The sequence below is a fragment of the Taurulus bubalis genome, assembly GCF_910589615.1.
Source record: "Taurulus bubalis genome assembly, chromosome: 8".
Classification (NCBI taxonomy): domain Eukaryota; kingdom Metazoa; phylum Chordata; class Actinopteri; order Perciformes; family Cottidae; genus Taurulus; species Taurulus bubalis.
In genome coordinates, this window is record NC_136596.1 from 559,135 (window position 1) to 586,062 (window position 26,928).

General features: G+C 48.3%; 3 protein-coding genes across 3 annotated transcripts in view; 2 read left to right on the forward strand and 1 right to left on the reverse strand.

Annotated features, from left to right (window-relative positions):
- The window catches only part of qsox2 (quiescin Q6 sulfhydryl oxidase 2), a gene marked incomplete at its 5' end in the record, with an annotated part of 14,958 nt that extends 3,885 nt beyond the window's left edge, over positions 1-11,073 (reverse strand). The window contains 11 exons of the mRNA XM_079221697.1: positions 505-693; positions 3,192-3,342; positions 3,412-3,534; positions 3,607-3,736; positions 4,545-4,691; positions 5,044-5,189; positions 5,307-5,397; positions 5,724-5,829; positions 6,585-6,633; positions 6,845-6,945; positions 10,839-11,073. Of these exons, the coding sequence (XP_079077823.1) occupies positions 505-693; positions 3,192-3,342; positions 3,412-3,534; positions 3,607-3,736; positions 4,545-4,691; positions 5,044-5,189; positions 5,307-5,397; positions 5,724-5,829; positions 6,585-6,633; positions 6,845-6,945; positions 10,839-11,073 (1,468 nt within the window). The remainder of the gene's footprint in view (positions 1-504; positions 694-3,191; positions 3,343-3,411; positions 3,535-3,606; positions 3,737-4,544; positions 4,692-5,043; positions 5,190-5,306; positions 5,398-5,723; positions 5,830-6,584; positions 6,634-6,844; positions 6,946-10,838) is intronic.
- Positions 11,074-12,621: 1,548 nt separating this feature from the next.
- On the forward strand, positions 12,622-18,687 carry cfap77 (cilia and flagella associated protein 77; the record flags this gene model as incomplete). The annotated part of the gene is made up of 6 exons (XM_079222213.1): positions 12,622-12,695; positions 13,080-13,200; positions 17,697-17,943; positions 18,018-18,120; positions 18,442-18,543; positions 18,619-18,687. The coding sequence occupies exons 1-6, from the start codon at positions 12,633-12,635 to the stop codon at positions 18,685-18,687; spliced, it is 705 nt and encodes a 234-aa protein (XP_079078339.1). The 5' UTR covers positions 12,622-12,632.
- A 965-nt stretch (positions 18,688-19,652) lies between these two features.
- On the forward strand, positions 19,653-26,427 carry barhl1a (BarH-like homeobox 1a; the record flags this gene model as incomplete). The annotated part of the gene is made up of 3 exons (XM_079222214.1): positions 19,653-20,013; positions 21,622-21,820; positions 26,304-26,427. 3 exons carry the CDS (start codon positions 19,653-19,655, stop codon positions 26,425-26,427), a joined length of 684 nt encoding a protein of 227 aa, XP_079078340.1.
- Positions 26,428-26,928: the final 501 nt, after the last annotated feature.

The following is a 26,928-nucleotide window of genomic DNA, read 5'->3' on the forward strand; positions in this document are numbered from 1 at the left end:
TACTCGTAGTGCGTACTCGTAGTGAGCACTCGTAGTGCGTACTCGTAGCGTGTATGCGTACTCGTAGTGCGTACTCGTAGTGAGCACTCGTAGTGCGTACTCGTAGCATGTATGCGTACTCGTAGTGCGTACTCGTAGCGAGCACTCGTAGTGCGTACTCGTAGCGTGTATGCGTACTCGTAGTGAGCACTCGTAGTGCGTACTCGTAGCGTGTATGCGTACTCGTAGTGAGCACTCGTAGTGCGTACTCGTAGCGTGTATGCGTACTCGTAGTGAGCACTCGTAGTGAGCACTCGTAGTGCGTACTCGTAGCGTGTATGCGTACTCGTAGCGTGTATGCGTACTCGTAGTGAGCACTCGTAGTGAGCACTCGTAGTGCGTACTCGTAGCGTGTATGCGTACTCGTAGCGTGTATGCGTACTCGTAGTGAGCACTCGTAGTGCGTACTCGTAGCGTGTATGCGTACTCGTAGCGTGTATGCGTACTCGTAGTGAGCACTCGTACCTGCCAGCTGGGCGTTCACCCGGTTGTGCTGGTTCCACAGCCAGAGGATCTGCTGCTCTGGGTTCTGCACGTTCTTCAGCCCGTCAGCAGCCGCCTCTTCAAAGTGTCGGCCGCACGCCTCACAGCCGAAGAACGTCCGTATGTAGCGACGCATCACCTGCAGCACCGGGGCCGCCTCACTCTCCAGGCCTGTGAGACAGACAGGTGGACAGACAGGTGGACAGACTCAAGGCTCAAGTTGTGTGTGCGCGTTGTGTGTACCTGTGTTCTCCAGGACAGTGTGTGTGTGTGTGTACCTGTGTTCTCCAGGACAGTGTGTGTGTGTGTGTGTACCTGTGTTCTCCAGGGCAGTGTGTGTGTGTGTGTGTGTACCTGTGTTCTCCAGGGCAGTGTGTGTGTGTGTGTGTGTACCTGTGTTCTCCAGGGCAGTGTGTGTGTGTGTGTGTGTGTGTGTGTGTGTGTGTGTGTGTGTGTACCTGTGTTCTCCAGGACAGTGTGTGTGTGTGTGTGTGTACCTGTGTTCTCCAGGGCAGTGTGTGTGTGTGTGTGTGTGTGTGTACCTGTGTTCTCCAGGGCAGTGTGTGTGTGTGTGTGTGTGTACCTGTGTTCTCCAGGGCAGTGTGTGTGTGTGTGTGTGTGTGTACCTGTGTTCTCCAGGACAGTGTGTGTGTGTGTGTGTGTACCTGTGTTCTCCAGGGCAGTGTGTGTGTGTGTGTGTACCTGTGTTCTCCAGGGCAGTGTGTGTGTGTGTGTACCTGTGTTCTCCAGGGCAGTGTGTGTGTGTACCTGTGTTCTCCAGGGCAGTGTGTGTGTGTGTGTGTACCTGTGTTCTCCAGGGCAGTGTGTGTGTGTGTGTACCTGTGTTCTCCAGGGCAGTGTGTGTGTGTACCTGTGTTCTCCAGGGCAGTGTGTGTGTGTGTGTGTACCTGTGTTCTCCAGGGCAGTGTGTGTGTGTGTGTGTGTGCCTGTGTTCTCCAGGGCAGTGTGTGTGTGTGTGTGTACCTGTGTTCTCCAGGGCAGTGTGTGTGTGTGTACCTGTGTTCTCCAGGGCAGTGTGTGTGTGTGTGTACCTGTGTTCTCCAGGGCAGTGTGTGTGTGTGTGTGCCTGTGTTCTCCAGGGCAGTGTGTGTGTGTGTGTGTGTACCTGTGTTCTCCAGGGCAGTGTGTGTGTGTGTGTGTGTGTATGTGTGTGTGTACCTGTGTTCTCCAGGGCAGTGGGGGTGTGTGTGTGTGTGTGTACCTGTGTTCTCCAGGGCAGTGGGTGTGTGTGTGTGTGTACCTGTGTTCTCCAGGGCAGTGGGGGTGTGTGTGTGTGTGTACCTGTGTTCTCCAGGGCAGTGTGTGTGTGTGTGTGTGTGTGTGTGTGTATGTGTGTGTGTACCTGTGTTCTCCAGGGCAGTGTGTGTGTGTACCTGTGTTCTCCAGGGCAGTGGGTGTGTGTGTGTGTGTGTGTGTGTGTGTGTGTGTGTGTGTGTGTGTACCTGTGTTATCCAGGGCAGTGTGTGTGTGTGTGTGTGTGTGTGTGTATGTGTGTGTGTGTACCTGTGTTCTCCAGGGCAGTGTGTGTGTGTGTGTGTACCTGTGTTCTCCAGGGCAGTGTGTGTGTGTGTGTGTGTGCCTGTGTTCTCCAGGGCAGTGTGTGTGTGTGTGTGTGTACCTGTGTTCTCCAGGGCAGTGTGTGTGTGTGTACCTGTGTTCTCCAGGGCAGTGTGTGTGTGTGTGTACCTGTGTTCTCCAGGGCAGTGTGTGTGTGTGTGTGTGTGTGTGTGTGCCTGTGTTCTCCAGGGCAGTGTGTGTGTGTGTGTGTGTACCTGTGTTCTCCAGGGCAGTGTGTGTGTGTGTGTGTGTGTATGTGTGTGTGTACCTGTGTTCTCCAGGGCAGTGGGGGTGTGTGTGTGTGTGTGTACCTGTGTTCTCCAGGGCAGTGGGTGTGTGTGTGTGTGTACCTGTGTTCTCCAGGGCAGTGGGGGTGTGTGTGTGTGTGTACCTGTGTTCTCCAGGGCAGTGTGTGTGTGTGTGTGTGTGTGTGTGTGTGTGTATGTGTGTGTGTACCTGTGTTCTCCAGGGCAGTGTGTGTGTGTACCTGTGTTCTCCAGGGCAGTGGGTGTGTGTGTGTGTGTGTGTGTGTGTGTGTGTGTGTGTGTACCTGTGTTATCCAGGGCAGTGTGTGTGTGTGTGTGTGTGTGTGTGTATGTGTGTGTGTGTACCTGTGTTCTCCAGGGCAGTGTGTGTGTGTGTGTGTGTGTACCTGTGTTCTCCAGGGCAGTGTGTGTGTGTACCTGTGTTCTCCAGGGCAGTGTGTGTGTGTGTGTGTGTGTGTGTGTGTGTGTGTGTGTGTGTGTGTACCTGTGTTATCCAGGGCAGTGGGTGTGTGTGTGTGTGTACCTGTGTTCTCCAGGGCAGTGGATGTGTGTGTGTGTGTGTGTGTGTGTGTGTGTGTGTGTGTGTGTGTGTGTGTGTACCTGTGTTCTCCAGGGCAGTGGGTGTGTGTGTGTGTGTGTGTGTGTGTGTGTGTGTGTGTGTGTACCTGTGTTCTCCAGGGCAGTGGGTGTGTGTGTGTGTGTGTGTGTGTGTGTGTGTGTGTGTGTGTGTGTGTGTGTGTGTACCTGTGTTCTCCAGGGCAGTGGGTGTGTGTGTGTGTGTGTGTGTGTGTGTGTGTGTGTGTGTGTGTGTGTGTGTGTGTGTACCTGTGTTCTCCAGGGCAGTGGGTGTGGCATCATGCTGCACCGTCAGCACGTGGAACAGGGTCCAGAGGGAACATGGGTAACCTCTAAGCCCCGCCCTGCTGCCCTGGCAACCGACCCAGCGGAGCTCCGCCCCCAGGAACACACCTGAGATCTGGACAGGAAACAGGAAGTCAGCTGTATCTGTGCGTGTGCGTGTGGGTGTGTGGGTGTGTGTGTGTACCCTCATCTTGTTGTCCACCAGGTCCAGCACCCCCTGGTGGAGGATGCGTGGAAGAGGCAGACTGAGCAGCCAATCAGAGAGCGTCTCCATCAGCTTCACCACGGAGCCTCCGCCTGGATACACCTGCACAGGTAGACAGACACGTGATCACAGCTGCATTGTGGGTAATGTAGGCCAACAAAACAAAGCCGTTACCTTTGCGACCAAAGTGACAAAGTCCTTAAAGATCTGTAGCTCCTCCCCCTCCAGGGGATTGTGGGTAGCCAGCTCGACTCTCAGCAGGTAGTGCAGCGCTGACTCCAGATCAGCCGAGTACACCTTGGACCTGCAGACACACATAGTTCACCTGAGACACACACACACACACACACACACACACACACACACACACACACACACACACACACAGATCACCTGAGACACACACACATACAGATCACCAGACACACACACACACAGATCACCAGAGACACACACACACACACACACACACACACACACACACACACACACACAGATCACCTGAGACACACACACATACAGATCACCAGACACACACACACACAGATCACCAGAGACACACACACACACACACACACACACACACAGATCACCTGAGACACACACACACAGATCACCTGAGACACACACACACACACACACACACACACACACACACAGATCACCTGAGACACACACACACACAGATCACCTGAGACAAACACACACAGATCACCAGAGACACACACACACACACACAGATCACCTGAGACAAACACACACAGATCACCTGAGACACACACACACACACACACACACACACAGATCACCTGAGACACACACACACAGTTCACCTGAGACACACACACACACACACACACTTCACCTGAGAGACACACACACACACAACCTGAGAGACACACACAGATCACCTGAGACACACACACACACACACACACAGATCACCTGAGACACACACACACACACACACACACACACACACACACACACCCAGATCACCTGAGACACACACACACACACACACACAGATCACCTGAGACACACACACACACACACACAGATCACCTGAGACACACACACACACACACACAGATCACCTGAGACACACACACCTGTCAAAGGCTCTCCAGGGTTCCCTCTGCTCGTCCCTCAGCGCCCCCGGCAGGACGTTACTGGTACTGCTGCTAGACCTCAACCTGCGATGAACTCCTGGTAACGTCTTTAACAAAGAGGAGAAGAAGAAACGCAACCGCTTCTGACTGGAGGAGGAGGAGGAGGAGGAGGAGGAGGGAGAGGAAGAGGAGGAGGAGGAGGAAGACGAAGTTAGTAAATACTATCTGAAGAGACTTCCTGGTTACAAAACTAAACGTTAGGGGTTGACTAAACTGTGTGTGCACTTACACATGCAGGTGTGTGTGTGTGTGTGTGTGTACTCACACGTGCAGGTGTGTGTGTGTGTGTGTGTACTCACACGTGCAGGTGTGTGTGTGTGTGTGTGTACTCACACGTGCAGGTGTGTGTGTGTGTGTGTGTGTACTCACACGTGCAGGTGTGTGTGTGTGTGTGTGTGTACTCACACGTGCAGGTGTGTGTGTGTGTGTGTGTACTCACACGTGCAGGTGTGTGTGTGTGCCGTTGGGGTGCAGCAGGTACACGGAGGGGAAGCGTGTGATCTGCAGAGCGTCCAGCAGGGGGAGATCTGAGCTCAGAGCTCTCTTCACCTGCACACCAGAGAACTGCTGCAGGTCCAGGATCACCTGAGAGACAGACGGGCGAGGAGAGAGCGAGCGAGCGAGTGAGCGAGAGAGAGAGAGAGACAGGTGAGGAGAGAGAGACAGGTGAGGAACCTGCCCCCTGGTTGTAAGGTTCCTCACCTCTCGTCCTACATAGGAGTCCGGTTCCTCCACGATGATGGCGCTGTAGTGGTCTGACCTTTGACCCAGCAGCGGGAGCAGCTCCGCAGAACTACAACACAGAACCACCAGTGTCAGATCACGACTGGTCCCTCAGTCTGGATCTGTCGGTTCCGTCCGTTTGTCGGGTTCAGTCGATTCTATAGGTTCTGGTACCTGTATGGTTCCAGTAGAGTTCTATAGGTTCTGGTACCTGTATGGTTCCAGTAGAGTTCTATAGGTTCTGGTACCTGTATGGTTCCAGTAGAGTTCTATAGGTTCTGGTACCTGTATGGTTCCAGTGGAGTTCTATAGGTTCTGGTACCTGTATGGTTCCAGTAGAGTTCTATAGGTTCTGGTACCTGTATGGTTCCAGTGGAGTTCTATAGGTTCTGGTACCTGTATGGTTCCAGTGGAGGACAGTGGTCTGGCCAGTCCACCTTGGTGTGGTTCTGCAGGATGTTCACCATCAACTGTCTCACTGACTGGATCTCTCTGTCTGCACCTAGAGAGAGAGAGAGAGACAGTTGTATGTTCTTCGAGGTCAGAGGTCAGAGGTCAGCAACCTTTCATATCCAAAGAGCCATTTTGCCTTTTTTTCCACCAAAATAAAAGTGTCTGGAGCCGCAAGAGCTTTTTGATATCACAGCATATGAAATTTTATATATAGTCATATATACTACTATAATATAATAATAATATATATATATATTATAGTAGTATATATGAATATATATACTACTATAATATAATAATATATATATTATAGTAGTATATATGAATATATATACTACTATAATATAATAATATATATATTATAGTAGTATATATGACTATATATATACTACTATAATATAACAATATATATATTATAGTAGTATATATATGACTATATATATATATATATATATATACTACTATAATATAATAATATATATATTATAGTAGTATATATAGTCATATATACTACTATAATATAATAATATATATATTATAGTAGTATATATGACTATATATACTACTATAATATATATATTATAGTAGTATATATAGTCATATATACTACTATAATATAATAATATACAGGCTTCAGCGACGTGGCAGGATGTGGCTCTTTAGCCCGTCTGTGGCTCTTTAGCCCGTCTGTGGCTCTTTAGCCCGTCTGTGGCTCCGGGGTCACGGGTTGCCGACCCCTGAGCTATCAGCTAAACAGGAAGTGAGTTTCTGAGTAAGGGACCTTTGAGTGAGGACGTGTCTCACCTCTGTAGGACGTCCCTCTGTCTGTCTCTGCAGCGTGAGCATGGAAGTACTGAGGACACAAGAGTACTGCTTATTATGTAGTACTACTGCTGTCATGTAGTACTACACATCATTATGTAGTACTAGAGCACAGAATAATAAAGTACTAGTACACGTATATTATCTAGTACGAGTAGACAGTATACATTAAGCACATACTCATACTCATTCACAATTGTAAGACACAGTAGTAGTACTAGTATACTAGTACACAGCAGTACCTTGAACGTCGGGTAGAACTTGATGCCGAACTCTTTACAGACGTCAAAGTTTTCTTCTTGAGCGCAATCCAGAACCCCAACGACCAGAACCTGCTGCCAGTCTGAGAGTACACACAAATACACACATATATATGTGTGTATTTGTGTGTGTGTGTGTGTGTGTGTGTGTGAGAGAGAGCAGCTGTTTCCTCAGAAGATGAGACTAAAGTCTGATTCACAGGTTGTTTGTGTTTGATTATTATTATTATATAGTTGTTATATTATTGTTATTATTATTATTTTATTATAGTTGTTATTATATTATTGTCACCCCGTGGACTCACCACCCGCGGGGAGAATTATCGGGGTCGGGTGCTATGCAGACCGGGCGGCGGGCCAGGCAGGAGACCTGGGCGAGCCGATCGCCGGCAGCATAGACTAGCTCTAGGGACGTGGAACGTCACCTCGCTAGCGGGGAAAGAGCCGGAGCTGGTGCAGGAGGTGGAGCGGTACCAGCTAGATTTAGTTGGGCTCACCTCCACGCACAGCATGGGCTCTGGAACCAAGCTCCTGGAGAAGGGTTGGACTTTGTCCTTTTCTGGAGTTGCCCAGGGTGAGAGGCGCCGGGCTGGGAGTGGGGATACTCACGAGCCCCCGGCTGAGCGCCGCTATGTTGGAGTTTTCCCCGGAGAACAAGAGGGTCGCCTCCCTGCGTCTACGGGTTGCAGGGAGTAAAGCTCTGACTGTTGTTTGTGCTTATGCACCGAACAGCAGTTCGGAGTATCCGGCCTTCTTGGGGTCGGTGGGAGGGGTCCTGGAAAGGGCGCCGCCTGCTGACTCCATAGTTCTCCTGGGAGACTTCAACACTCACGTGGGCAATGACAGAGAAACCTGGCGGGGCGTGATTGGGAGGAACGGCTTGCCCGATCTGAACCCGAATGGTGTTTTGTTGTTGGACTTCTGTGCTAGCCACAGTTTGTCCATAACGAACACCATGTTCGAGCATAAGGTGGCTCATAAGTGTACCTGGTACCAGAACACCTTAGGCCGGAGATCAATGATCGACTTTGTAGTCGTATCATCTGATCTGCGGCCGTATGTCTTGGACACTCGGGTGAAGAGAGGAGCAGAGCTGTCAGCTGATCACCACCTGGTGGTGAGTTGGATCAGATGGCGGGGGAGTCGGCTAGAAAGACCTGGCAAGCCCAAACGTGTAGTGAGGGTGAACTGGGAACGTCTGGCGGAGGATCCTGTCCGGGAGGTCTTCAACTCCCACCTCCGGAAGAACTTCTCACAAATCCCGAGGGAGGCTGGGGACATGGAACCCGAGTGGACCATGTTCAAAGCCTCTATTGTGGACGCGGCTGCTCGGAGCTGTGGCCAGAAGGTCATCGGTGCCTGTCGTGGCGGCAACCCAAGAACCCGGTGGTGGACACCGGGGGTGAGGGAAGCCGTCAAACTGAAGAAGGAGGCCTTTCGGGCCTGGCTGGCCCAGGGGTCTCCTGAAGCAGCTGACGGGTACCGGCAGGCCAGAAGGGCTGCAGCTGCGATGGTCGCGGATGTTAAAACTCGGGCATGGGAGGAGTTCGGGGAGGCCATGGAGAAGGACTTTTGGTTGGCCTCAAGGAAGTTCTGGCAAACCATCCGACGGCTCAGGAAGGGAAAGCAGGGCCTACCTCAGGCTGTTCTCAGCAGGGGGGGGGAACTGCTGACCCGGACTGGGGACATCGTCGGGTGGTGGAGAGAGCACTTTGAGGAACTCCTAAACCCGGCCAACATGTCCCCCGGAGAGGGGGCAGCGCCGGAAGACTTTGGGGTGGTTTCTCCCATATCCCTGGCAGAGGTCGCTAAGGTAGTCAAAAAGCTCCTTGGTGGCAAGGCGCCGGGGGTGGATGAGATCCGCCCTGAGATGCTGAAAGCGCTGGACATTGTTGGGCTGTCTTGGTTGACACGCCTTTTCAGTGTCGCATGGGGGTCGGGAACAGTGCCCATGGACTGGCAGACCAGGGTGGTGGTTCCCATCTTCAAGAAGGGGGACCGGAGAGTGTGCTCAACTATCGTGGCATCACACTGCTCAGCCTCCCGGGAAAAGCTTATGCCAGGGTGCTGGAAAGGAGGCTCCAACCGCTTGTCGAACCTCAGATTCAAGACGAGCAGTGCGGATTCCGTCCCGGTCGTGGAACAGTGGACCAGCTCTTTACCCTTGCAAGACTACTGGAGGGGTCCTGGGAGTTTGCCCAACCAGTCTACATGTGCTTTGTGGACTTGGAGAAGGCTTTCGACCGGGTCCCTCGGGGGTTTTTGTGGGGGGTGCTGCGGGAGTATGGGGTGCCGGACCCCTTGGCACGGGCTATCCGGTCTTTGTACGCCTGCAGTAGGAGCTGTGTTCGTATCCTCGGTAGTAAGTCAGACACGTTCCCGGTGGGTGTTGGCCTCCGCCAGGGCTGCCCTTTATCACCGGTCCTGTTCGTGACCTTCATGGACAGGATATCTAGGCGCAGCCAGGGGGCGGAGAGGATCCGGTTCGGGAGTCTCGGGATCGCCTCTCTGCTGTTCGCGGATGATGTGGTCCTGTTTGCCTCCTCGGATTGTGACCTCCAGCATTCACTGGGGCGTTTTGCAGCCGAGTGTGAAGCGGCAGGGATGAGAGTTAGCGCCTCCAAATCTGAGGCCATGGTGCTCTGCCGGAAACCGGTGGATTGCTCCCTCCAGGTGGGGACAAACTGCCTACCCCAAGCGAAGGAGTTCAAGTATCTCGGGGTCTTGTTCACGAGTGAGGGTAAGGTGGAGCGGGAGATCGACAGACGGATCGGTGCGGCTGCAGCAGTAAAACAGGCGCTGTACCGGTCCGTCCTGGTGAAGAGGAGCTGAGCCGGAAGGCGAAGCTCTCCATTTACTGGTCGTCTATGTTCCAACCCTCACCTATGGTCACGAACTCTGGGTCGTGACCGAAAGAACGAGATCTCGGATACAAGCGGCCGAAATGAGCTTCCTCCGCAGGGTGGCCGGGCTCACCCTTAGAGATAGGGTAAGGAGCTCGGACATCAGGAGGGAGCTTGGAGTCGAGCCGCTGCTCCTTCGTGTCGAAAGGAGTCAGCTGAGGTGGTTCAGCATCTAGTCAGGATGCCTCCTGGACGCCTCCCATTAGAGGTTTTCCAGGCACGTCCAACTGGTAGGAGACCCCGGGGAAGACCGAGGACACGCTGGAGGGATTATATCTCCCGGCTGGCCTTGGAACGCCTCGGGATCCCCCAGAATGAGCTGGAAAGTGTTGCGGGTGAGAGGGAAGCCTGGGTCGGCCTGATGGACCTGCTGCCACCGCGACCCGACCCGGATAAGCGGCTGATAATGGATGGATGGATTATATTATTGTTGTTGTTATTACATCGATGTTGTTATTATTACATGCAGGAGACGTTTCAAAAATAAAAGCACTGAAAGTTTATTTTTACTTTGAAAAGATTCAAAGGAGTTTAACTAGAAATAAACGAGGAAGCTGTTTAAAACCAGTTCTCTTTAATTAAAACGTGTCACGTGGTTCAGGTCGGACTGGTCGTTGCTAGGATACCGCAGGTGTCACGTGTTCCAGGCGCGTACCCACCTGTTACCTTTATTTATATTGATTTATTGATTAATAAAACATGTAATGAGATCAGTCGGCGGCCCTAATTGAGCGCGATGACGTCATGACTCGTGATACCGGACTAGAACCGGGCGGACCGGGACCGTAGAGGCGGTGTTCCGGTGCAACAGGCCCCCGTGTCCGCTGGAGACCGGAAACCGAGGAGAACAAGCCTCCCGTATACATATTAATACATCACGTTACATATTAATACATCACGTTACATAACGCGCTATTCACGACGGCAGCTACGCGTTTCCTTCCTTTCCCAAACGGCTGCATGTAACTATGGCAACAACGGGGCAGCCGGAGGAACGTCTCCAGCTAGCGCGGGCGCGCGCTAACCCGTAACGTAGGCGCGCGATGACCCGTAGCGCGGGCGCGCGGCGGTACCTGTGACGTCGCGCGCCAGAGCCCTCCACGTGCCGGAGTACTGGACGCAGTGTCCGCACCACGACGAGTAGAACTGGACGAGCCAGGCCGAGGACGAGTTCCCCACGGCGGGCTTCAGGCTGCCGCCGCCCAGGATCACCAGCGGGTCCTCCTCCGTGTACAGCCGGGCCGCGGCCCCCTGCGACGCGGGCACGAGCCACAGGACGGCCGCCGCCTGGAACCAGAACCGCAGCATCCCTGCCGAGCCAACCAGGGTGGAGAGCCGCAGCGAGAGCGAGCCGTCAGGGAGCGGGAGAGTCCGGGCCCGCGACGAGCGGAGAGACGCTGTCCTCCATGAGAGCGGAGACGTGTTACGCTGGAGGACGGACAGACATCCCACTCTGCGCGGAAACAGAAACCCAAAACGCGTTTTGAACACTGACGTGAAAACTGACCAATAGACTGATCAATAAACTGATTAATAGACTGATCAATAAACTGATTAATAGACTGATCAATAGACTGATCAATAAACTGATCAATAGACTGATCAATACGTTGAAACATACACATGAAGCTCGTCAGTGAACTGAACGGGTTTCCCTGAAGAGGAACTCTCGTCGCAAGAGACGATCTTTCTCAAAGGCGGCCGGTGCTGCGTTCAAGAGCACTCGGAGATCTCCACACTATTAATATGTTAAAGAACTAATCATCAACATGTTACACAATTTATATGTTTATTATAAATTAAACTTTTTGAAACGATGAAACATAATTTATTGAATATTTGATCATTTGTGTTTGAAAGGTTGAATATTGTTTAAAAAGGTCAGAATATAAAAGTGTAAAAACCTCATGATTGCTAATATGTTATTATTATTATTATTATTATTAGTCGTACCTTTTGTAGTAGTATACGTATTTATATTTGTATATATTTATTGTTGTTTTAGATAAATAACATTGTAAATGTTGTACAAATTAAAATACAGTAAAGTATGCATGGTATCCTGAAATATATTCTTTCACATTGTACATATTTAATATTTACATTTTTATATTCTATATTCATGTTTTTTGTTTATTCAATAAACAACACTTGCTATATAAGTATTCTGTCATATATTTATTATATAGAAAAATAAAGAGGAAATGACGATATAAGTACCTGCAAAGTAAAGTTTCAATAAAAACATCTAAATATTTATTTCTATTTATTCAACAACATTTTTAATTCCGCAGTATTTTGTTGTTTCCTTTTTTTGTTTACATTAAAACTACAATAAATATATAAAAACATAAATGTACTACTACAAATACGATGATTACTGCTGCTGATAACTATACACTTTATTGGGATGAATATTACGAGTTTCTCCCCGCGGTCCCTGAACGCAGCACCGCCCCCTGGCGGCCGGTTCAGGTGCTCCTCTGTGATAACTCCAGCCGGAAGTGAAGACCTCTCACTCTGTTCAACTTTCACGTGACACTTCCGGTCGTCGTTGTTTTTTTGTTTTTTTTCCGCCGCTGTTAGCGTCCCGTCTCCATAGCAACGAGGCCGCGACGCCGGAGGACAGCTGATCAGCTCCTTCCGGTAAGTATCGATTTACGACGTGTTCAGGACCAGTAGTGCTAGAACTATAAGTATCATCATCATCATCATCATCATCATCATCATCAGAGTGCATAGAGATACTACGCTCTTCATCACTGAAGAAGAGGAGGAAGATGTAATTGATTTAATAAACCAAACAAACGTTTAATAAAAAATACTCTTCATCATCGTCACTCTTCATCAGCAGCCACAGAGGAAGCATGTCCTCCCCTAGAGTGGGCGTGGCCAGAGACTCCATGTCGACCAATCCGCTGCTCATCAAGGTAAACAGAAGTTCATACGTCATTCCGGCTTTTATTGTGAAGGAGCTGCACGACTTTTACTGTGAAAGGCTGTCTGAATTTAGAAGATATGTATCACCATGAATCAACTCCATTAAAACCAGCTGTGGACAATGACGTCACAGTTTTAGTGACTGGTGAACACCAGGGGGCAGCAGTGACAGCAAAGAGTCCCTGAACGCACCACAGAGGGTTTAAAATGTCCTTCATTTGAAGAAGTTTACCACAAATACATAAAAAGGGAAAAGTATTAGTTTATTTATTTGTCCATAAGATTCAAGGATAAACAATGTGAAGCTGCTGGTTTACAGTCTGTAATGATGATGATGATGAAGATGATGAAGAGGTCCTCCCTCCTGTGAGCAGGCGGCCCTGGGTCAGACCCGGTCCAGAGGTCAGACCCGGTCCAGAGGTCAGGCGGTTCCTGGTCCAGAGGTCACTTTTGGAACCTGCAGCGGCTCGCTTGGAGATGGAGGCGTGGCCGAGGGTAAGCCCCGCCCACAGTGACTCAACACACGTATAGTATGTAGCATTTATACCTACCATTAGCATGGATCATGGAGCATTACCATGCAAGATTAGCATATCGCATGTAGCATTGATACAAACAGAACAAAATGACAAAAAATAGAAAGACAACGGAGCAAACAATCCAAATCCAGGAGTTACCAGGTGAAGGGTAAGGAGCAGGAGTTAACAGGTGAAGGGTAAGGAGCAGGAGTTAACAGGTGAAGGGTAAGGAGCAGGAGTTAACAGGTGAAGGGTAAGGAGCAGGAGTTAACAGGTGAAGGGTAGGGAGCAGGAGTTAACAGGTGAAGGGTAGGGAGCAGGAGTTACCAGGTGAAGGGTAAGGAGCAGGAGTTAACAGGTCAAGGGAGCAGGAGTTAACACGTGAAGGGTAGGGAGCAGGAGTTACCAGGTGAAGGGTAGGGAGCAGGAGTTACCAGGTGAATGGTAGGGAGCAGGAGTTAACAGGTGAAGGGTAGGGAGCAGGAGTTACCAGGTGAAGGGTAGGGAGCAGGAGTTACCAGGTGAAGGGTAGGGAGCAGGAGTTAACAGGTGAAGGGTAGGGAGCAGGAGTTAACAGGTGAAGGGTAGGGAGCAGGAGTTAACAGGTGAAGGGTAGAGAGCAGGAGTTAACAGGTGAAGGGTAGGGAGCAGGAGTTAACAGGTGAAGGGTAGGGAGCAGGAGTTAACAGGTGAAGAGTAGGAAGCAGGAGTTAACAGGTGAAGGGAGCAGGAGTTAACAGGTGAAGGGTAGGGAGCAGGAGTTAACAGGTGAAGGGTAGGGAGCAGGAGTTACCAGGTGAAGGGTAAGGAGCAGGAGTTAACAGGTGAAGGGTAAGGAGCAGGAGTTACCAGGTGAAGGGTAGGGAGCAGGAGTTAACAGGTGAAGGGTAAGGAGCAGGAGTTAACAGGTGAAGGGTAGGGAGCAGGGGTTAACAGGTGAAGGGTAGGGAGCAGGAGTTAACAGGTGAAGGGTAGGGAGCAGGAGTTAACAGGTGAAGGGTAGGGAGCAGGAGTTAACAGGTGAAGGGTAGGGAGCAGGAGTTAACAGGTGAAGGGTAGGGAGCAGGAGTTAACAGGTGAAGGGTAGGGAGCAGGAGTTAACAGGTGAAGGGTAGAGAGCAGGAATTAACAGGTGAAGGGTAGGGAGCAGGAGTTAACAGGTGAAGGGAGCAGGAGTTAACAGGTGAAGGGTAGGGAGCAGGAGTTAACAGGTGAAGAGTAGGGAGCAGGAGTTAACAGGTGAAGGGTAGGGAGCAGGAGTTAACAGGTGAAGGGAGCAGGAGTTAACAGGTGAAGAGTAGGGAGCAGGAGTTAACAGGTGAAGAGTAGGGAGCAGGAGTTAACAGGTGAAGGGAGCAGGAGTTAACAGGTGAAGGGAGCAGGAGTTAACAGGTGAAGGGTAGGGAGCAGGAGTTAACAGGTGAAGGGTAGGGAGCAGGAGTTAACAGGTGAAGGGTAGGGAGCAGGAGTTAACAGGTGAAGGGTAGGGAGCAGGAGTTAACAGGTGAAGGGTAGAGAGCAGGAGTTAACAGGTGAAGGGTAGGGAGCAGGAGTTAACAGGTGAAGGGAGCAGGAGTTAACAGGTGAAGGGAGCAGGAGTTAACAGGTGAAGGGTAGGGAGCAGGAGTTAACAGGTGAAGGGAGCAGGAGTTAACAGGTGAAGGGTAGGGAGCAGGAGTTAACAGGTGAAGGGTAGGGAGCAGGAGTTAACAGGTGAAGGGTAGGGAGCAGGAGTTAACAGGTGAAGGGAGCAGGAGTTAACAGGTGAAGGGTAGGGAGCAGGAGTTAACAGGTGAAGGGTAGGGAGCAGGAGTTAACAGGTGAAGGGTAGGGAGCAGGAGTTAACAGGTGAAGGGTAGGGAGCAGGAGTTAACAGGTGAAGGGTAGAGAGCAGGAGTTAACAGGTGAAGGGTAGGGAGCAGGAGTTAACAGGTGAAGGGAGCAGGAGTTAACAGGTGAAGGGTAGGGAGCAGGAGTTAACAGGTGAAGAGTAGGGAGCAGGAGTTAACAGGTGAAGGGTAGGGAGCAGGAGTTAACAGGTGAAGGGAGCAGGAGTTAACAGGTGAAGAGTAGGGAGCAGGAGTTAACAGGTGAAGGGAGCAGGAGTTAACAGGTGAAGGGTAGGGAGCAGGAGTTAACAGGTGAAGGGAGCAGGAGTTAACAGGTGAAGGGTAGGGAGCAGGAGTTAACAGGTGAAGGGTAGGGAGCAGGAGTTACCAGGTGAAGGGTAAGGAGCAGGAGTTAACAGGTGAAGGGTAAGGAGCAGGAGTTACCAGGTGAAGGGTAGGGAGCAGGAGTTAACAGGTGAAGGGTAAGGAGCAGGAGTTAACAGGTGAAGGGTAGGGAGCAGGGGTTAACAGGTGAAGGGTAGGGAGCAGGAGTTAACAGGTGAAGGGTAGGGAGCAGGAGTTAACAGGTGAAGGGTAGGGAGCAGGGGTTAACAGGTGAAGGGTAGGGAGCAGGAGTTAACAGGTGAAGGGTAGGGAGCAGGAGTTAACAGGTGAAGGGTAGGGAGCAGGAGTTAACAGGTGAAGGGTAGAGAGCAGGAGTTAACAGGTGAAGGGTAGGGAGCAGGAGTTAACAGGTGAAGGGAGCAGGAGTTAACAGGTGAAGGGTAGGGAGCAGGAGTTAACAGGTGAAGAGTAGGGAGCAGGAGTTAACAGGTGAAGGGTAGGGAGCAGGAGTTAACAGGTGAAGGGAGCAGGAGTTAACAGGTGAAGAGTAGGGAGCAGGAGTTAACAGGTGAAGGGAGCAGGAGTTAACAGGTGAAGGGTAGGGAGCAGGAGTTAACAGGTGAAGGGAGCAGGAGTTAACAGGTGAAGGGTAGGGAGCAGGAGTTAACAGGTGAAGGGTAGGGAGCAGGAGTTAACAGGTGAAGGGTAGGGAGCAGGAGTTAACAGGTGAAGGGTAGGGAGCAGGAGTTAACAGGTGAAGGGTAGAGAGCAGGAGTTAACAGGTGAAGGGTAGGGAGCAGGAGTTAACAGGTGAAGGGAGCAGGAGTTAACAGGTGAAGGGAGCAGGAGTTAACAGGTGAAGGGTAGGGAGCAGGAGTTAACAGGTGAAGGGAGCAGGAGTTAACAGGTGAAGGGTAGGGAGCAGGAGTTAACAGGTGAAGGGTAGGGAGCAGGAGTTAACAGGTGAAGGGTAGGGAGCAGGAGTTAACAGGTGAAGGGAGCAGGAGTTAACAGGTGAAGGGTAGGGAGCAGGAGTTAACAGGTGAAGGGTAGGGAGCAGGAGTTAACAGGTGAAGGGTAGGGAGCAGGAGTTAACAGGTGAAGGGTAGGGAGCAGGAGTTAACAGGTGAAGGGTAGAGAGCAGGAGTTAACAGGTGAAGGGTAGGGAGCAGGAGTTAACAGGTGAAGGGAGCAGGAGTTAACAGGTGAAGGGTAGGGAGCAGGAGTTAGCAGGTGAAGAGTAGGGAGCAGGAGTTAACAGGTGAAGGGTAGGGAGCAGGAGTTAACAGGTGAAGGGAGCAGGAGTTAACAGGTGAAGAGTAGGGAGCAGGAGTTAACAGGTGAAGGGAGCAGGAGTTAACAGGTGAAGGGTAGGGAGCAGGAGTTAACAGGTGAAGGGAGCAGGAGTTAACAGGTGAAGGGTAGGGAGCAGGAGTTAACAGGTGAAGGGTAGGGAGCAGGAGTTAACAGGTGAAGGGAGCAGGAGTTAACAGGTGAAGGGTAGGGAGCAGGAGTTAACAGGTGAAGGGTAGGGAGCAGGAGTTAACAGGTGAAGGGTCCAGGTGGTTTAGGGCTTTGTAGGTGATGAGTATTATTTTAAAGTATATCCTGTATTTATGTAGCAGTTATATCCACCGTTAGCCTTTAGCATATAGCATTACCATAATGAGCCTGTAGCATATAGCATTACCATATAACATTAGCATATATCATGTAGCATTGATAGCTGCCATTAGCATGTAGCATATAGCATGTAGGATTAGCTGAACCTCGTGACTAAACACAGATACAGAGACGCTCAGAAAATAAACTTGTTTATGTGGTTCGATTAGAAGATAAAAGTAAGAAACAGTAAACGTGTGTGTGTGTGTGTGTGTGTGTGTGTGTGTGTGTGTGTGTGTGTGTGTGTGTGTGGTTTAGCAGCGGTCAGCTGTCACAGTGCGTTTGCTTGAAGGAAACATGCCTTCAGGCAACTATCCCTGCTGTCACACAAAGACACCACACACACACACACCACACACGCACACACACACACACACACACACACACACACACACACACACACACACACACACACACACACACACACACACACACACACACACACACAGAGAATCAGTGATTATTATTCTGCTGTTATGAACCAGATAGTGGTTCTGGTCTCTGGTGGTTCCGGACCCCGGAGCTTCTGATGCTGGTCTGCAGAGTCCAAACTAAACGTGGAGCCGTCAGTCCTTTGGCTCCACAGGTGTGAGGGCTGCTGGGAGTTGTAGTTTGTGAGCGTCCTCTGTCTCCTCAGTTCTGTCCAGCTGGAAGGTCCAGGCCAGTCCAGGAGACCCGGCTCCTCCTCGTCGGTCGCTGGTTCCGGACTTCGTGTCCCTGAACCGGGACGCGGTGAAGTCCGGTCTGGTGACGTCCAAAGAGCTGAGTCAGTACCGGGCTCAGAGGGGCGGGGCGAGGACTGAGAGCCCCGCCCCCAAACACCCAGAGGGCGTGGCTTCGCGGCGCTCGGCGGTGCCCGACATCACGTTTGGAGTCACGACCAGGTCAGAAACCCCCACTGAGCCGATTACTGATTATTGATTATTGATCGATGGAGACTGATGGATCCGTCCACCAGGCCGACGTCTCCGCTGGCCGACCTCCTGTCTCACGAGTACGCTCGCCGCTGGACGGCCCAACAGCTGAGCGGCCGGACCAGCAACCACAAACAGCTGCAGAGGGTGAGTCCACGATGATGTCATCACCCTATGGAGAACACGATGACGTCATCACCCTGTGGAGAGCGCAATGATGTCATCACCCTGTGGAGAACACGATGACGTCATCACCCTGTGGAGAACACGATGATGTCATCACCCTGTGGAGAACGTGGTGATGTCATCACCCTGTAGAGAACGTGGTGATGTCATCACCCTGAGGAGAACGTGGTGATGTCATCACCCTGTGGAGAACGTGGTGATGTCATCACCCTGTGGAGAACGTGGTGATGTCATCAACCTGAGGAGAGCGCGGTGATGTCATCACCCTGTGTGTGTTTGCAGGTGAAACCAGGATGTATTCTTGACACGAGGACCAGTCTGCTGAGGAGGAGCAGAGCACTTCCTGTCACACAAACACCGCTCACTCTGCCGCGCTTCACCCAGGTACTCTGTTCTCTACCTGTTCAGGTTCTCTGTTCTCTACCACAGCAACAAACAGACCTCCACTCTCCTCCTCAGGGTGCTCCGGCTCTGGACACCTTCAGGGATCAGGAGTCTCGTCTCCGGGCGTTCAGGGCCCATCAGTGAGACTCTGTCGTCACCTTTAATAGAAATAAAAAAGAAAAAGCTCCAGAACTCTGCGTGTCGTTCTTAACGAGGTGCATGAAGACATTATGACAAAAATCAAGATTATTGATCATACGGTCTTCCATTGAGGAGGACTGGACCAGCATTAACTATAGACCTGAACCAGTCCTAACTATAGACCTGAACCAGTCCTAACTATAGACCTGAACCAGCATTAACTATAGACCTGAACCAGTCCTAACCATAGACCTGAACCAGTCCTAACTATAGACCTGAACCAGCATTAACTATAGACCTGAACCAGTAACTATAGACCTGAACCAGTCCTAACTATAGACCTGAACCAGTCCTAACTATAGACCTGAACCAGTAACTATAGACCTGAACCAGTCCTAACTATAGACCTGAACCAGTCCTAACTGTAGACCTGAACCAGTCCTAACTATAGACCTGAACCAGTCCTAACTATAGACCTGAACCAGTCCTAACTATAGACCTGAACCAGTCCTAACTGTAGACCTGAACTATCTTTTCAAATTTTATTTAAATCAGAAATTATTTATCAAAACCTGGTCCCCAACACCATGGACCACCAGACCGGTCCCTTTAGCTGTGGACCCGTCCCCTGACCACTGAGGACAGACTCTGGACTCTTTAGACCTAAAACCTTTTTTCTCAGGAAGACCTTTTGACTTTGTGTTCATCTTTGTCAGCTATTTATATTTTATTAAGGTTTGTTTTAACTTTGTTTTTACTGGTTTTGCTATACATTGGCTCTGTGGCACTATGAGATTATTTTGAAAGAAAAGTGCGTTACAGATATCAGTAATCAATAAGAATTATCACTTCCAGTTTAACATCTTTTTGAACTTGGCCGCATTGGGAACGGGCACGATGACGTCACAGTCCCACGTTCCCGCTGCACACCTGCAGCCCGAGTCAAACGCACCTGAGTCCGGACGGAGATGGAGGTCCCCGGAGGCTCCGGGTTCTGGATCGACTCTCTGCTCTCCCCCAGGCCGCCCTGCGCGCTCCTCGCCCGGGCACGAGCTCCGGAGCTCAGCCCGGGCGGCAGCAGCGGGGGCTCGGCCCCTCCTTCCCCGCGCAGAGAGCCTGTTCCCCGGCAGCGGTGCGCGCTGCCGCCCGGTCTCCAGCCGCGCGCCGCCGGCTCCTCGTTCCTCATCCGGGACATCCTGAAGGACTGCCGGCCCGACGCGGACCCGGGTCTGGTCTACTCGGACCCGGGTCCGCCTGAGTCGTTCCAGTCCGGACCTGAAGAAGACTTTCAGGATAAAAGTGTGAGCGGCTCTGACAGCGAAACCAGAGGTAAGTCATTAATAACTCTAATAAATATATATAATTAATAATGCTAATATGTATAATTAATAACTCTAATACATATATATCATTAATAACTAATACATATGTAATGAATAACTAATAAATATTTATAATGAATAACTCTAATACATATAATGAATAACTCTAATACATATATATAATTAATAACTATAATACACAAATCATTAATAACTATAATAAATATAATTAATAACTATAATACACATATCATTAATAACTATAATACATATAATTAATAACTATAATACATATATCAGTAATAACTATAATAAATATTATTAATAACTATAATATGAAAGTTATTTCAGAGCATTAATATTAATCTAATCTTAAATATGTTCATGTTTAAAGCAGAAGCCGCTTTATTGATAATAAACTAGGGAAGTTACAGATTATGATTTAATTTCTTTGTCTGATTAGAAACTCAAATACAAGAATGATTTCAGGTTTTTATTAGAATATGAATTTACTCTCATTTTATTTTGTTCTGAACTTCCTGAAAATGATAATATTAATAACAATAATTATATCATTTAAATATATCAGAATATATAATCAAATCACATGTCAGAGGCTTTCATGTGAATTGATGTCATCAATAAGTCAAGATGAGAAATAATAATTATCTTTTGTTTATATTTAATTATTTGTTTCATTAATTATTCACTTTCTTCTGTTTTTTATTCAAATCAAATGATCTCCTTTGATGGTTTTAATAATTATATTAATAACATGAAAAATATGAATACTATAAGAAGTAAAGTATTTTATTTTTTAAATATATCAGAATATATAATAAAATCATGTTAGAGGCATTCATGTGGATTGATGTTATCAATAATAATTTCACACTTTTAGTCAAGGTGAGAAATCAAAATAATATTTTAATATTTATATACAAGTATATATATATTTTATTCTTTACTTGAATTGTTCTTTTGTTTTTATTGATCAAATACATTGATGTATTTTTATTGCCTTTGATGGTTTTAATAATATTGACGACAAACACGGCGGAGCTGCTCATCAACTATTGATAAAAGATCGACTCAAACGCACCGCGAGGTTTAATGTTCGTGATTATGGTTTTATGGATTCATAAATAGGATTAATAATCATAATTAAAACATGAGACCAAACACAACGTGATGAATGTTCTGTTGAAACATTTTAATGTACAAACTGAGCCTTTGTGGGTCTAGATCAGACCAGGTCTAGATGAGACCAGGTCTGATCTAGACCTGGTCTCATCTAGACCAGGTCTCATCTAGACCTGGTCTCATCTAGACCAGGTCTCACCAGATCAGACCTGACCCCGATGACCTCGAGGTCTGCAGCCCGCTTTACCGTGAAGTCCAGTTTGAAGTCCAGTTCAACGAGGAGACTTATTGAAATGATCACATTCGTTTTCATTTAACAATATTTACTGAATGTTTTCAATTCAGATTAATGTTCATAAAACAGATTCAGGACCTGCAGACATCCGGACGTCAGTAATGATAAACTCCAGGACTAAATACCAACCACCTGACAGGTCTGATATGATGTCATTTCTACCTGTCAATCACTCAGTGGGCGGGGTCTCAGACCCGGGGATGGAACGTTTGAAGAAACCTCGTAAAGCTCGGACAGCGTTCAGCGACCAGCAGCTGTCGAGGCTCGAGAGAAGCTTTCAGAAACAGAAGTACCTGAGTGTCCAGGACCGCATGGAGCTGGCTGCTTCACTGCAGCTGAGCGACACCCAGGTCAAGACCTGGTACCAGAACAGAAGGTAACATATGCAAGAAGCATACCAGACCTGGTCCCAGAGCAGTAACATATGCAAGAAGCATACCAGACCTGGTCCCAAAGCAGAAATATATGCAAGAAACATACCAGACCTGGTCCCAAAGCAGAAATATATGCAAGAAACATACCAGACCTGGTCCCAAAGCAGAAATATATGCAGGAAACATACCAGACCTGGTCCCAGAGCAGAAATATATGCAAGAAACATACCAGACCTGGTCCCAGAGCAGAAATATATGCAAGAAACATACCAGACCTGGTCCCAGAGCAGAAATATATGCAGGAAACATACCAGACCTGGTCTCAGGACAGAAACATATGCAAGAAGCACACGAGACCTGCTCCCAGAGCAGAAATATATGCAAGAAACATAGTGTCTAGTGTCTTTGTGGTCGTCTAGTGTCTCTTTGTGGTCGTTTAGTGTCTCTTTGTGGTCGTCGTGAGTGTCTTTGTGTTCGTCTAGTGTCTTTGTGGTCGTCTAGTGTCTCTTTGTGGTTGTATTGAGTCTCTTTGTGGTCGTCTAGTGTCTCTTTGTGGTCGTCTTGAGTGTCTTCGTGGTCGTCTAGTGTCTTTGTGGTCATCTAGTGTCTCTTTGTGGTCGTCTAGTGTCGTTGTGGTCGTCTTGAGTGTCTTTGTGGTCGTCTAGTGTCTTTGTGGTCGTCTTGAGTGTCTTTGTGGTCGTCTAGTGTCTTTGTGGTCGTCTAGTGTCTCTTTGTGGTCGTATTGAGTCTCTTTGTGGTCGTCTAGTGTCTCTTTGTGGTCGTCTTGAGTGTCTTTGTGGTCGTCTAGTGTCTCTTTGTGGTCGTCTAGTGTCCCTTTGTGGTCATCTTGAGTCTCTTTGTGGTCATCTTGAGTCTCTTTGTGGTCGTCTAGTGTCTTTGTGGTCGTCTAGTGTCTCTGTGGTCATCTTGAGTCTCTTTGTGGTCGTGTAGTGTCTCTGTGGTCATCTTGAGTCTCTTTGTGGTCGTCTAGTGTATCTGTGGTCATCTTGAGTCTCTTTGTAGTCGTCTAGTGTCTCTTTGTGGTCGTCTAGTGTCTCTAGTGTCTCTTTGTGGTCGTCTAGTGTCTCTGTGGTCATCTAGTGTCTCTTTGTGGTCGTCTAGTGTCTCTTTGTGGTCGTATTGAGTCTCTTTGTGGTCGTCTAGTGTCTTTGTGGTCGTCTTGAGTCTCTTTGTGGTCGTCTAGTATCTTTGTGGTCGTCTAGTGTCTCTTTGTGGTCGTATTGAGTCTCTTTGTGGTCGTCTAGTGTCTCTTTGTGGTCGTCTTGAGTGTCTTTGTGGTCGTCTAGTGTCTCTTTGTGGTCGTCTAGTGTCCCTTTGTGGTCATCTTGAGTCTCTTTGTGGTCATCTTGAGTCTCTTTGTGGTCGTCTAGTGTCTTTGTGGTCGTCTAGTGTCTCTGTGGTCATCTTGAGTCTCTTTGTGGTCGTGTAGTGTCTCTGTGGTCATCTTGAGTCTCTTTGTGGTCGTCTAGTGTATCTGTGGTCATCTTGAGTCTCTTTGTAGTCGTCTAGTGTCTCTTTGTGGTCGTCTAGTGTCTCTAGTGTCTCTTTGTGGTCGTCTAGTGTCTCTGTGGTCATCTTGAGTCTCTTTGTGGTCGTCTTGTGTGTCTCTGTGGTCATCTTGAGTCTCTTTGTGGTCTTCTAGTGTCTCTTTGTGGTCGTCTTGAGTCTCTTTGTGGTCGTCTAGTGTCTCTTTGTGGTCGTATTGAGTCTCTTTGTGGTCGTCTAGTGCCTCTTTGTGGTCGTCTAGTGTCTCTTTGTGGTCATCTTGAGTCTCTTTGTGGTCATCTTGAGTCTCTTTGTGGTCGTCTAGTGTCTTTGTGGTCGTCTAGTGTCTCTGTGGTCATCTTGAGTCTCTTTGTGGTCGTCTTGAGTCTCTTTGTGGTCGTGTAGTGTCTCTGTGGTCATGTTGAGTCTCTTTGTGGTCGTCTAGTGTATCTGTGGTCATCTTGAGTCTCTTTGTAGTCGTCTAGTGTCTCTTTGTGGTCGTCTAGTGTCTCTAGTGTCTCTTTGTGGTCGTCTAGTGTCTCTGTGGTCATCTTGAGTCTCTTTGTGGTCGTCTTGTGTGTCTCTGTGGTCATCTTGAGTCTCTTTGTGGTCTTCTAGTGTCTCTTTGTGGTCGTCTTGATTCTCTTTGTGGTCGTCTAGTGTCTCTTTGTGGTCGTCTAGTGTCTCTTTGTGGTCGTATTGAGTCTCTTTGTGGTCGTCTAGTGCCTCTTTGTGGTCGTCTAGTGTCTCTTTGTGGTCATCTTGAGTCTCTTTGTGGTCGTTTAATGTCTCTTTGTGGTCGCCTTGAGTCTCTTTGTGGTCGTCTAGTGTCTCTTTGTGGTCGTATTGAGTCTCTTTGTGGTCGTCTAGTGCCTCTTTGTGGTCGTCTAGTGTCTCTTTGTGGTCATCTTGAGTCTCTTTGTGGTCATCTTGAGTCTCTTTGTGGTCGTCTAGTGTCTTTGTGGTCGTCTAGTGTCTCTGTGGTCATCTTGAGTCTCTTTGTGGTCGTCTTGAGTCTCTTTGTGGTCGTGTAGTGTCTCTGTGGTCATCTTGAGTCTCTTTGTGGTCGTCTAGTGTATCTGTGGTCATCTTGAGTCTCTTTGTGGTCGTTTAGTGTCTCTTTGTGGTCGTCTAGTGTCTCTAGTGTCTCTTTGTGGTCGTCTAGTGTCTCTGTGGTCATCTTGAGTCTCTTTGTGGTCGTCTTGTGTGTCTCTGTGGTCATCTTGAGTCTCTTTGTGGTCTTCTAGTGTCTCTTTGTGGTCGTCTTGATTCTCTTTGTGGTCGTCTAGTGTCTCTTTGTGGTCGTCTAGTGTCTCTTTGTGGTCGTATTGAGTCTCTTTGTGGTCGTCTAGTGCCTCTTTGTGGTCGTCTAGTGTCTCTTTGTGGTCGTTTAATGTCTCTTTGTGGTCGCCTTGAGTCTCTTTGTGGTCGTCTAGTGTCTCTTTGTGGTCGTTTAGCGTCTCTAGTGTCTCTTTGTGGTCGTCTAGTGTCTCTTTGTGGTCATATTGTGTCTCTTTGTGGTCGTATTGAGTCTCTTTGTGGTCGTCTAGTGTCTCTTTGTGGTCATCTTGAGTCTCTTTGTGGTCGTCTAGTGTCTCTTTGTGGTCGTCTAGTGTCTCTTTGTGGTCATCTTGAGTCTCTTTGTGGTCGTCTAGTGCCTCTTTGTGGTCGTCTAGTGTCTCTTTGTGGTCATCTTGAGTCTCTTTGTGGTCGTTTAGTGTCTTTTTGTGGTCGCCTTGAGTCTCTTTGTGGTCGTCTAGTGTCTCTTTGTGGTCGTCTAGTGTCTCTAGTGTCTCTTTGTGGTCGTCTCGTGTCTCTGTGGTCATCTTGAGTCTCTTTGTGGTCATCTTGAGTCTCTTTGTGGTCTTCTAGTGTCTCTTTGTGGTCGTCTTGAGTCTCTTTGTGGTCGTCTAGTGTCTCTTTGTGGTCGTATTGAGTCTCTTTGTGGTCGTATTGAGTCTCTTTGTGGTCATCTAGTGTCTCTTTGTGGTCATCTTGAGTCTCTTTGTGGTCGTCTAGTGTCTCTTTGTGGTCGTCTTGAGTCTCTTTGTGGTCGTCTAGTGTCTCTTTGTGGTCGTCTTGAGTCTCTTTGTGGTCGTCTAGTGTCTCTTTGTGGTCGTATTGAGTCTCTTTGTGGTCGTATTGAGTCTCTTTGTGGTCGTCTTGAGTCTCTTTGTGGTCGTCTTGTGTCTCTTTATTTTTCCCCCTCTGTAATTGTTTTGTTGTCAAAAATGTCAAATATAACAGAAACAGTGAACTAAATGAATTCAGTTGCTGTTTGAAGCTGATATTCCTCAATAAATGGGACATTTTAAATAATCAATAATATAATTGTATAATATAAAACAATTTGCACCAAAAGACTAGTTCAACTATTATATAAATATGATCATATTATAAAAGGACCTGATACAAGACACAGGATTAACACATGAAATAAACACAGAAGATAATTTTAGTTGTCGGTCTCAGACATTTCCTGATGAATAATGGATGCGTCGTGATTAATAATTCAGTGGTGTGTGCTGTAATTAATGATTAATAACGAATGCAAAAACAAATCTGGAGCTTTTAGTGCAGAATCACAACGAGCAAACGGCACAGATTTATTATTTATTGATTTATCCTTATGGCTCCAGGCCCACAGTGGACCCTGGACTGTGATTGGCCGGATCGTCTCCATGAGTCATCATTTGGACAATTTAGATCGAACAATCTCGACTTTATAGAAACGTTTTGATTTAATATATTTTATAATGCAAGTTATGTTTTTAATGTTAACTTCAAAGTAAAATAATTAAGCTAATATTGTATCTTGTGTGCACAAGAAAATAACTATTTGATTGATAATAACTAATCAATAAACTAAAAACAAAATAAAACCTTGTGAACAGGTTAAGAGAACCGTTCAGATCCTCAGATGTTAAGTTATTGTAAACATGAAGATGATCGTAAACATGAATCTGTTTCCTCCGACAGAACGAAGTGGAAGCGTCAGTCCGCTGTTGGCTTGGAGCTGCTGGCTGAAGCCGGCAGGATGTTCCTGCCCACACACTTCCTGTACCCTCATGCCCCGCCCACACCGGACCTCTACCTGTACTGAAGCCCCGCCTCCCACCATCCAGTCCCGTCCCTGCTGCCTCCATTCCTGACCCACACCGGACCGCTGACACAGTGGTTCCTACCGGACCACGTGGGAACAAACATTTACTGTGAAAGAGACTTTTATTGATCCTCTTCAGGAAGTCCATGACACAAGGTGATGGTCTCCGGCTAGAGGGACCGGTTCCTGGAACTAAACCTGGACCCTGGTCAGGGATTGATACAGAGTCCAGGTTCAGGTACTTTGAAGTGCTGGAGGATTTAAAGTGGTCCACTGGTTGGATGACCCGACAGTTTCAGATCATCCGGATCTGAAGACTTAATATCTGACTACCTTAATATCTATATCTAACCCAGAGGCGATTCGTTCAGTTTTTTACATTTTCAATAAATATGCAAATAAATGTTGATGTTTCAGCTCCGTTTTGTTGGTTCTGAAAGTTTCTGATTAGACAAAGTCTGAAAGAACTGGAGTTTCAAACGACTCGATTCCAGTCGCGAC